Source organism: Platichthys flesus, chromosome 15, assembly GCF_949316205.1.
Source record: "Platichthys flesus chromosome 15, fPlaFle2.1, whole genome shotgun sequence".
In the NCBI taxonomy this organism is placed as follows: Eukaryota; Metazoa; Chordata; class Actinopteri; order Pleuronectiformes; family Pleuronectidae; genus Platichthys; species Platichthys flesus.
Window position 1 is genome coordinate 12,112,367 of NC_084959.1, and position 10,900 is coordinate 12,123,266.

The 10,900-nt window shown below is 41.3% G+C and overlaps 1 protein-coding gene across 2 annotated transcripts; it reads left to right on the forward strand.

The window, feature by feature from the left end:
- Positions 1 to 321: 321 nt before the first annotated feature.
- Positions 322 to 9,210, forward strand: puraa (purine-rich element binding protein Aa). 2 transcript variants are annotated; one of them, XM_062406599.1, is made up of 4 exons: positions 322 to 466; positions 1,090 to 1,144; positions 1,428 to 1,518; positions 4,989 to 9,210. In XM_062406599.1, exon 4 carries the CDS (start codon positions 5,070 to 5,072, stop codon positions 5,925 to 5,927), a length of 858 nt encoding a protein of 285 aa, XP_062262583.1. In that variant the 5' UTR covers positions 322 to 466; positions 1,090 to 1,144; positions 1,428 to 1,518; positions 4,989 to 5,069; the 3' UTR covers positions 5,928 to 9,210. The 2 variants fall into 2 exon arrangements, with proteins under 2 accessions (XP_062262583.1, XP_062262584.1); XM_062406600.1 differs by having other exon boundaries at positions 1,431 to 1,518.
- Positions 9,211 to 10,900: the final 1,690 nt, after the last annotated feature.

Sequence of the window (10,900 nt, forward strand, 5' to 3'; positions counted from 1 at the left end):
TATGAAAAATAAAACTTGAATAGGTTTTGTGCTCGGGTATGACATGCATCCCCTGAGGGATTCAAACACGCTGTGAGTGAGACGTGACTTTTATCATTCAGTTAATTTAAATAGAAATACTCATTTAGACGCTCACCTCCATTATATTGCTTAAACTGCTCCCCTGTCTTTTTTTAACCACCAGGAGGCAAAGCTGCAATTCCCCAATTGCGCCAAGGGGAGGCGCGCGTCCGCTGAACGAGTGACGGAGTGCGTGTTGACATCAGAGTTGAAACGTGCGTCGTTGAACTTGTGCGTGTGTCCGTGCCACGACTCGCCGTCTCCTGTCCATCTTGTGGAGGAAGCAGCAGCGGTCCTCTGTGCTGTCTGAGGCCTGGTCGTCTGCGTCCTCCGTCCCGTCTCTTCCCCTGCGGCTCCCCGGTGAGGCTGTGCGGTGCCGCGGCTTCCCACTGAGCGGCCTGGAGCGGTAGGTCATCGCTTGTGCAGGAACCGACGCGGTTCTTTTTGACGTGTCATTGGGGTTGTTACTGTCCCGCGGCCGCTTAATTGTCTTATAACGCGCAGCGCTGTGCGTGACATCGCTCTCGCGGAGTGTGCAGAGCCATTGCATTGCAGCTTATGTGGGCGTGCACGCGTCTTGTGTGGAAATGAAAACGGGGCACACACAGCTGTATTTGGAGCAGAGCCACATATCGGTGTTTGGGGTGCAGACTAAAGAGTGTGAGGTGATCGATAAAAAGGCCTTTTCAGTCTGATATGTGCGCTGGAAGAAGCCTCGGCATCCGACCAGAGTTAACTTCTGTGATTCATATTCATGATTAGAAATTGAAGAGAAAAACAGAAGAAATGCTGATAGGGTATTTGAAGAGACAGGTTGTGGCCTGTCAAAAATTAACATAGACCAGGTCTGTATAGGTAAACCAGACAGAAATAGAAACATAATTCCTTCAGGTGAGATCCGGGGGTTAAAAGGTGGGATTAAATGACGAATTTAGAATTTTATATATTACAGGTTATGTATAAATTAAGTGTCCGACAACAACACTATTTTTCTCATTATTTTTATGAAATGACTCACCTGTTTTGCAGACTTGCGTGTGTCATATCGCCTGCACCAAAGAGGACAGAAGAGAAAGAGCGGCAGGTGAGCTGCAGCTTTAACTTTGGAAATAAAATAAACAAAGTAACGTAAGTTATCAAACTGACATTTTGACTCAGAAAAACTTAACGAGGCGACGATGTAGCGACGATGTAGCTACAAGGAAGGTCCGAGACAAAGACGCCACAATGCCTCTGCATCAAAAAAGCCCGTGTGGTCATCATGCTGCAGAATAATTTGATATTTTGTATCACTTGGATTAAAGCCAATTTAATGCTTATTTGAATGTTGGTTGTGTGTCATTATGCTCACTAACTATTTACTCCAGCAGAGAAACGGTTACTGGATTTTGCCGCACAGGAAGTGATGAATGCTGTGGAGCTGATCAGGAGGCTCCGCGACCTTTGAGGGAATATCAGGTATATTTCAATGACTTCATATGAGATAATAAATAAATAAATATAATAAAATGAAAAGAAACAAAAGAAGAAAAAAAAACAACAACAACAGAAAATGGATTCCAGGCCTTCACGCTCACCTCGTCTCAGTTGCAACTTGTATTTTCACGTTTTGGTCCAATCCCTACTTTCAGCAATATATTTTTCTGATGAATGGATGTCATTTATTTCTAAGAATGTTTATTACAACAATATTCGGTAGTTTTTTTAGAAATAAATTAAAACATTTTTTCTTCTTCAACATGATAGGCTATTTATTTAATAAATTGTTTATTTGTTTATTGTTTTGGCCTAATAATATACTAGCATGCTGATGAAATAATGAGTTTATCTCTGAATGTCATCAACTTTCTAGTATCATAGTCTATACTCGTCCATTGTATATTATTTATTATTATCAATCAATGGTTGAAAGTTATATTTACAAAAGCTTAATCAGTATTATGCATTTATATGCAAGTGCAAAGCAACATATATAAACATTTTAATGTGTGCTTTAATATTAAGCGTTATTAATTATTATCTGTTAGTAAGTATACTATAATTAGAAGCCTATCTAGAGGGAATTTTATAAATAAATTTTTATAAATATAAGTTTCTGGGATTTACAGCCAATGTGATACTGAACTCCTCTAAGGCCTCTAAAACAGCCTTTAACACTTTAGAAATGTCCATGTTGAAAAGGAACGTAGTCTTTTATTTATTCTGAATAAGGTGGCCAACGTGATAGATATATTTCCTTTTAATGCAATCAATTTAAATAATGTCCATGTTGTAACAATACACAATGAAATAAAATACCACAGATCAAGTTGCACAATTGACCTATCACAATCAACTTGATTCAAGCTGTATAACACGTTAAAGACCACCGCTCACGTGATTCATATCTGTGAAGTGCATAACGAATATTGACTGAACGAGCTAAGAGACTTATTAACTTTAAATGCTCTCATATAAACACATACACAGATTGAGATCGTCTTTAACATATTTAACCGAAAAAGTAAAGAAGGCGTGTGATGAGTCTTTTTGGTGCAGCCTGAAACGGAGCATTGTTTCAGCCTGCTGGTCTGTTTCTTTTTCTTTTTTTTTATCGCATTCTCTAATGACTATTTAAATCAACTTTATTGGCTGAAATTATTTCCCTAGTTGGCTGGATAATTTTTTTTAAGATACATTTATTAGTCCCAAACACATGCACAGACATGCAAAGGCACACTCATGCAGGTAGGGAAATGTAATCTATGCTTTTGACCCATCTGGTGCAGGACACACAGAGCAGTGAGCGACCATGTACGGCGCTCGGGGAGCAGATGTTGGGGGAGTAAGGTGCCTTGCTCAGGAGCACTAGACAGGGTAGGGAGACTCTTGGATTTTTGGACAGATCAATCCAGGTTCGTCTTTTGTTGTCTCTCCGTGGAGTCGAACCAGAGACGAACCAGAGACCACCATAGTCCAAGTTTCTGCCACTAGACCACCGCCTCTAATATCTTCTCATACAGATAAAAAGGCATTTTTACATGCTTCAATTACTCGTATAAAAGCTGCTTTTTAAATAAAGGCAAAAATACTTTATTTATAATTTTCTTATACTTGAGGTACTAATATTGACAGGACCAGACATAGTCTACAGCGATTCACAGCTAAATAAAATTATAATAAAGAAATATACATAATATATATCCCATTCTTCAATTACTTTAAAACCTTTTTGGAGCATAAATAAACAAATCAAAATAGAATTCTATGGTGAAATTTCCCATGAGACGTGTCAGCAGCTGTTTGTAGGCTCCTTCTCACAGAGTATGTGGAACTACCTTGACATTAGCAGCCTGCTGCGGCCTACACGTGTTTTAATGGGCTGTCACAATCACATGTTTTAGGATACTAATGTGTGACATGCTGCTGTGAACAAAGCAGCTCAGACATCAGTCACATGCCTTGGCTGTGACAGACTGACAGACAAACAGAGAGACAGCTGACTTGGGAAAAGCCAGGCCTCAGCTATTCGCTGTGCACCGTGCACACTCAGGTCTGAATACCTGATGAAACCTTTTAAATAGACTGGAGACAGATGTGCAGGACTGCAGTCATGAAGGCGGCCTACATTATACAGAGATCCTAAAAAACACTACTCGACCTGACTGGTCGCACCAAGGCCAAAGCTTAAAAATAAGGCGATTGCCTCACGTGAGCGCGCGATCGAGGCACGAGAGCCAACGTCGGGCCGAGCCGGTGTTACATTATTTGGCGGAAGCAGACTTAATGAGCACGGACTGAGTGATTTAGGTCACGTTCAGACCAAGTATAAAGATCCGATCACAACAGCTCCAAGTTACATCTGATATTAAAATGCGTCCTCAATCGACTCCTTAAGAAAACTCCGATATATCGCTTCCTTCTGAAAGACGTCAAGATGACCACATTAAGGAATGAAACTAAAATAATAAAGTCCTTCTAGAAAGATGCATATTATTGGTGTTAAATCCAATGAGAGTCCAGTGAAATGCATCAATGTTGGAAAGAATCCTGATCACTTCTGATCCGATAACGCGTTTAACATAAGCAGTCACTGCCCGACATGTAAGACGATACTTCACCTCACGGCCATGCCAGGTAGGTGGATTTGATTTCAAGATTAAAAACTGTAAATTCTGTTTGAAAATTAAATAATTATGAATATGTGATAAAATTACATTTTTTGTATATATATATATTATAATGGTGTGTCATTTCAGGTTTTTTACACGACCTTAATGCTTAACTCAAGGTTATTGTGGACTATTCCTGTTTCGTAAACTTTCTATAATAAAGTTTATAAACTAAAAAAAAAAAATCTGTGCCAATTTGTATGTAGCCCTGTAAATGGGCACATCAATTATTCTTATTGCCTATTAACAGTATTTTGCTGCTAGTATTTATAGAATGCAATTGAATGTTCTTTTCAAAATATAAATTTGTGCATATTTATTTTGATTGGATAAATATGTGGAAGTTTAAGAACACTTGGGACCAATTTCTGACCTGCAAAATCAATGACTTTCGCCCAAATAAAAAAAAAAAGATAAATTAGGTGATTTTAGCACAGCTTTGTTTTACATAGGTGTTAAAGCAATCAGCACATTAACGGATCAAAGCACATTACATGTTATTTATGGATATATTCTTCTATCTTTTTGAACTAAAACACATTAAGCTACAGGGTCTTTCCAGGAGGTTAAACACACCCTAGTCTCAAGACGCTGGGTCCCGTGGATCTGAGCTATACCTGAGTGCAGAGGTGCAGATCTCTTCAGAATAATGGTTTCCATTTAAAATACACATTCTTAACTTGTGACGCGGGCCCGTGTCGAGGCAATCCGGTGAAAACCCTCCGTCTCTCCGCATTGAAACGTTTCCCTCGCTGTTTTTCGTACCTCTCTGTGCAGATCTCGCGAGAGCGGCGGTGCTCGCAGTGGCTGTGCCGTGGCTTTGCAGCAGACAGAGGGAGAAGGCAGGCAGGCAGCATCATGGCGGACAGAGACAGTGGAAGTGAGCAGGGAGGAGCAGCCACGGGCCCAGGCTTCGGCTCCATGCACCTGGCGACCGGAGGGGCGGGCTCGGCCACCGGCCTCCAGCACGAGACCCAGGAGCTGGCGTCGAAGCGGGTTGACATCCAGAACAAGCGCTTCTATCTGGACGTGAAGCAGAACGCGAAGGGCCGCTTCTTGAAGATAGCAGAAGTCGGGGCCGGTGGAAACAAGAGCCGCCTCACTCTCTCCATGTCCGTGGCGGTCGAGTTCCGCGACTACTTGGGGGACTTCATCGAACACTATGCCCAGCTGGGTCCCAGCAACCCGAGCTTGGTCCAAGACGAGCCCCGGCGGGCGCTGAAGAGCGAGTTCTTGGTGCGGGAGAATCGGAAATACTACATGGATCTGAAAGAGAACCAGAGGGGTCGGTTCTTGAGGATTCGGCAGACCGTTAACCGGGGGCCCGGTTTGGGATCCACGCAAGGCCAGACCATCGCTCTCCCGGCCCAGGGACTTATTGAGTTTCGTGACGCTTTGGCTAAACTTATTGACGATTACGGTGTAGAGGACGAACCTGCGGAGTTGCCCGAAGGGTCGTCATTGACTGTGGACAACAAGCGGTTCTTCTTCGACGTCGGATCCAATAAGTATGGTGTGTTCATGAGGGTAAGCGAGGTGAAGCCCACGTACCGCAACTCGATCACCGTGCCCTACAAAGTGTGGTCCAAATTTGGGAATACTTTCAGTAAATATGCCGAGGAGATGAAGAAGATCCAGGAGAAACAGCGCGAGAAGAGGGCTAGCGAGCAGCAGCAACAAGAGGAGATGCAGGCGGACGATGGAGACGAGGATTGATATAGAGAGGAACAGAAAAAAGGAAAGACGCAAGAGTAATGAAAATAACAAGAGAAATATAATTAAGAACTCTACTGTATAAAGAAAGAAATCTAAAGATTTAACTGTAATGGTTTAACTCCAAGGGAGCATCACCCACAATATAAGAAACCTCCACAACCTGACAGTTATGACATGTTGTCACTCATCGCTGGATGTTACCCCACTTATCCACCATTAATACAGTTAACAGGCTGCTAAACAAAGTAATAACATTATATTTGAACATTGTTTCCTACTTGACAAACAATATTGAACTGAGTGTTTATTTCCCTTATTAACAGAACTTTTGTACCGTTAAAGTTATTGTAAAAAAATGTAAGTGTTTGCAATGTTCAAATGGAATTATTGCCTAGTTCCAATGAAAAACGTTTCCTTTTCATGTGAGCTATTGACTTCAGCACAAATCAGACATTTTAATTTTTGAACCAAATTTCAAAAAGACTTTGTAAAAGGTTGTCACATGCCATCCTATTAACCTTTACCTGTGAGTAGAGATGTGTTTACACATGAATCATACGAGGGCTAGGCCTGCTTCGGAAACTGGTTAGATGTATGTATAAAAAGGAATATGTAGGCTTTTTCATGAAATGAAATAAGTGCTCTATTTGTTGTGCAATATGCATTGCATAAAAGTCTAAAATATATTGAACTGGTCAATGGTTCCAGATATGATGACATTTGCCAGAGGCATTCAAAGAAAAATTAATATTGTAATTTTTGTTTCAGTTGAAATTGTTGCCATGCAGATGGGTATATTATAGACTACCTTTGTGTCTCGTTGTCAATGCAATGTATTCATTTTAAAGGTACTAAATGTGTATTTGATAGAGGAAGTGCAGTGACAACATGTAGCAAATGGCCTGAGTTGCAGATAATAAGACAAACACCCCATTCATGCTGTGTTTCCACAGCGCGTCATCGGTCATTACGTCCGAAACAAACATTTTGTGATGTTGTTCAGTCATAAAAGTCTATATGGTGCCAAGGAGTGCTGTTGCTGCATGTTAATCTGCACTAAACTAGATTTCGTTGGTCTCCCAAAATATTGGCTCAAGGACCCTTCTAATTGTATCTTTATCTGCCTATATTGTACGAATCTTGAGTTCGAGTGCTGGGTGATTCCCTCCAAAGGCTTGGTGTAGTTGTAGTGGAAGTTTTTCTGAGGAGTGATCTCGCAAACTGTTATTACAATATCACCATCACACTATGAGGAGGGACATTGAGAAGAACACCTGGATAAGCCAACGCCTGCCTGTTGAAAAGCGTCCAGTTGTGTGTCAGTGGATGTGCCCATCCCTACAAATTTACAATCTGTTGGTGTGAGGCCCAGTGGGGCTGCTTCGGATACATTCTCATAGCTCTACTTTGGATTTGTAAGCCCATATATCTACCTGGGGGTGATGAGATTCTGTTTTGGTCTAATTGTAAATATTTGGGCTGCCACACGGAAAACAACTGGTTCTAAACCAGTTCAGTCGCATCTCATAGATGTGTGATAGCAGTTTTATAAACTCCGGAGAAACTGGCAACAATCAGATTAAGTCAGATTTACCTCAGCATCGAATACAACGACTGCTCCCGTGTTAAGATTGACTGGAAACCAGCAAACTAGACTGTCCTTGACCACCTATTTTTGGAGCTTCTGGTACAGACTTAAAGAGACCTGATTGGGAGCATCCTCTTCAGCATATAAACAACCTGGTGCCTTACACACTCTGCATGCTTACACGCTGGCCTGGTGCATTGGATCGCAGTTTGGCTTCTTTTTGTCATCGTTTCTTCTTTCTTCCATCTTTTTGTGTCTCAGCCCCCTTGTTTGCTAGCGCACGACTCGTGGTGCTAAAAGGGTTTGCTACAAATCCTTGTAAAAGAAAAAAAAGCAGAATTCTTAACTTTTTCTGCTACCTTCCTTCTTTCCTATTGTCATTGCCATCCCCGTTTCCCAGCCATCCAGGCATCGGCCTACATGTAAACATGGAAGCGGGTGGTCACCTAGACGCAAGATGATGCAGAGGAGTTTGACTCTTTACCAGCCGAGCATGTTAGCAGGGAGAGCAGGGGCTGATGGGAAACATCGTTCGTGGGTTAAATGTTATAAATGGATATTGGTGAGCCCCCCCACCCTTTCTTGAAATGCTAGTTTTATGGCTTGGGTAGCTAAGTGTAAGTTGTAAGTTGCTCAATTAATGGGGAGTAGCAAGCATGTTTTGTTTTTGTTTTTAATGTAGTTTTACCTTTCAGCATTATTCCACATTATTTGTAATTTTGGAATGTTTCTGCCCACAAAAAAAAGATCTATTTTTTCTGTGCAACATTTCATCACTGTGTGCAATATCGTATGTGCCAATGGTGGCAATATATGTATATCAATTAAATATATGATTACTATTTGAAAGCATGTGGCTGAATTCCATGTTTATTTCTCATGAAGGAGTTGTAGGCCTTTATTTGCACTCAAAGCTCCATCCTGGAGGAAAATATATAGGAAACCAAGGTCTTAGTAGCCTGTGGGGTCGAGCAGTTCACACACGTTCTTCAACTTGAAATAGAGCAATGTCACTGCAGGTATGCCTCTCTCTCAGAACAGCGTGAACTTGGCTTATTGTTGAAAGTAGAGTATAAACGCGATGAAGTTTTTGTGAAAAAGGAAAACTTAAATAATCTCCATTTTAGCTTTAAGCTAAGATACGGTGCTTCAGTCCAATCCTCATTAAGGCGTATGGTGAACTGTCTTCAGTGGTTGTTGTGTCTAGCACTTTGCTTCTCCCAGGTTAATGAAATGCCTGACCAGTACTTGTTTAAAAATGATCTCAACGAAGAATGTTACTCTCTCTTATGTTGCCTCTTTTTAAAAGAGCGTATTTGATTTTCTCGTTTAGTTTTTGATGCATCAAATATGATTTATGTACATTTGAGAAATTTTAAAATAAATTTTATTTACCCATAAGGGAAAAATCTACATTCAAAATCGAATGTGTTTTTCATGCTTCATTTCTTGTTGGAAAAGAAAACAACTTCCCAAAATGTCTATTATTCATGGGTGAAAAGTCTGTTTAATGTTGTATAAAATGTCTGACTCTACATTTGCAATGATGCTAATAACAAAAGCTTAATTTTACAGCCTTTTAAAATGCAAACATTGCAACGACAAGTACCTGATGATTCATGTCTTAGAGATTCCTACATCAGTACTGTATGTGTAATACTAGGCTGTAAAATAAAGCATTACTTTGGTCTCTCACGTCCTGACTACGCAGTTTGTGATCATCTGTATGTAATGATTGCTCTTCTGGGAACTTGGGTAAAGAGAGTTTATCGATCGTGACCCAACACGACCTGTGTCTTGTCATTTTGTGGATATTCTATATTTTTTATTATGTCTATAGCCATTTAGAAGGTCACAATTTTTTTTTCATATATTACTAAAACAACATGATGTAAATTATTGTAAATATAGAAACTAGGCCTTATCGTTCACCAGATCACCAGCAGCTGCTGTTGCCACGACGATCTAGGATGTTCAATTACTTTAAACTGGCCTGGACCTTCCTCCTCGGCCTCCCATGCCAGAGGAAACCACATTATTGAAAAGTCATTCACTATACAGAGAGGTCGGACGTCAGGGCCTGGATGTCCTCAGAGGTTATTTCTGCAGAAACTGTGTGTGTCCAGGTTTTGTCGTGCAGTAGATCTCAGGTCTCTCAATCTATTGTGCCCCGTGTCGACCAGGAAGGAGGGTTAGGAGTTGCCCAGATGCCAAACTGGAGAAGCCACATTGAGGACTGGTTTCGACCATCGTTGGGAGTACAATGCATCGTGGCCGTTAATTACATTCACTCAAACCTCTAATTGTGTTAATTTGGTGTAAAGCTATAGATATTTATTGTTGATCTTCATACTTTAGTCATTAGCACAAAGGACAACAACTGCTTGGAGGAATGCTGCTGGGGAGGAATCAGCTAACAGGTTTGGTCTGATCTTCGCTGGGAGAACATCACTTGATCAAATTCATTTCTTAATTTCTGCTGCAATGTGGTCATCTCCCCCCCCCCAGCACTCCCTGACACAAATGAATATCACGGGCAGCTTGTTGCTATGTACAACATCCGGACCGTTCTGTGAGCGAGCGCCCCTCTGTGCGTGTTTATCTGCGGCGTGCTGCTGCTGCTGAGCCGTGCACCATGAGGTGGCACAATATGTTAATAAAATGCCGCCTTTGCGTTAACCTTGCCTCCATTTGTGTTCTACTTTGCAGTTGAGTGCTGTGTCCTGAAGCAGTTAAGCACAGGCTTTAGGTGGTGACGTAATGCAAGGCAGGCCTCTCTGGTGTTTGGCCACTAGAGTGTGCTCTTTACCTAAAAATGACAGGCACGTGGGCGAGAGCGAAAAGCAAAGGCGTCTCAGGGGAGAAACCTCCTTTGTCCTCAATGTGGGAGACTTAACGACAAACAGGGTAAAGTAAACAGGCACTTAGAGCAATGCCACCGTGCACATGGTTTAACAGAGCCTCCAGTGATGTGGAATATGTACCTGCAAGAATCACTAAATACCATTTCAGGCACAATTCATATTTCATAGCTCGAACTTTCGCTTGTAATGTTTCAATAAACAGTCCAGTGATATTTGGTTTTGATGTCGCAATACTGGGAAAAACATTAAGACGTCATTTCAATTTCAGTCATTATTTGAATTGGAGAAGACAGAAGAACGTGTGTGTGTGCAGGGACACATTTCACCTGAATTTGTCATATTCGGCCAATTCTGCAATAATTATTTTAATGCATAAAGCACTATTCAAGAGTTTTCTCCACTTCAGATGTTTGGATGAATATCCTGCAGCACCAGCAGGGTGGACTGGTCTCAGCTTCATTCTGTAGCCTAACACAGTGACCCACTTCATTGTTTTGCATGGTTCCGTACAGAGTGGTGGG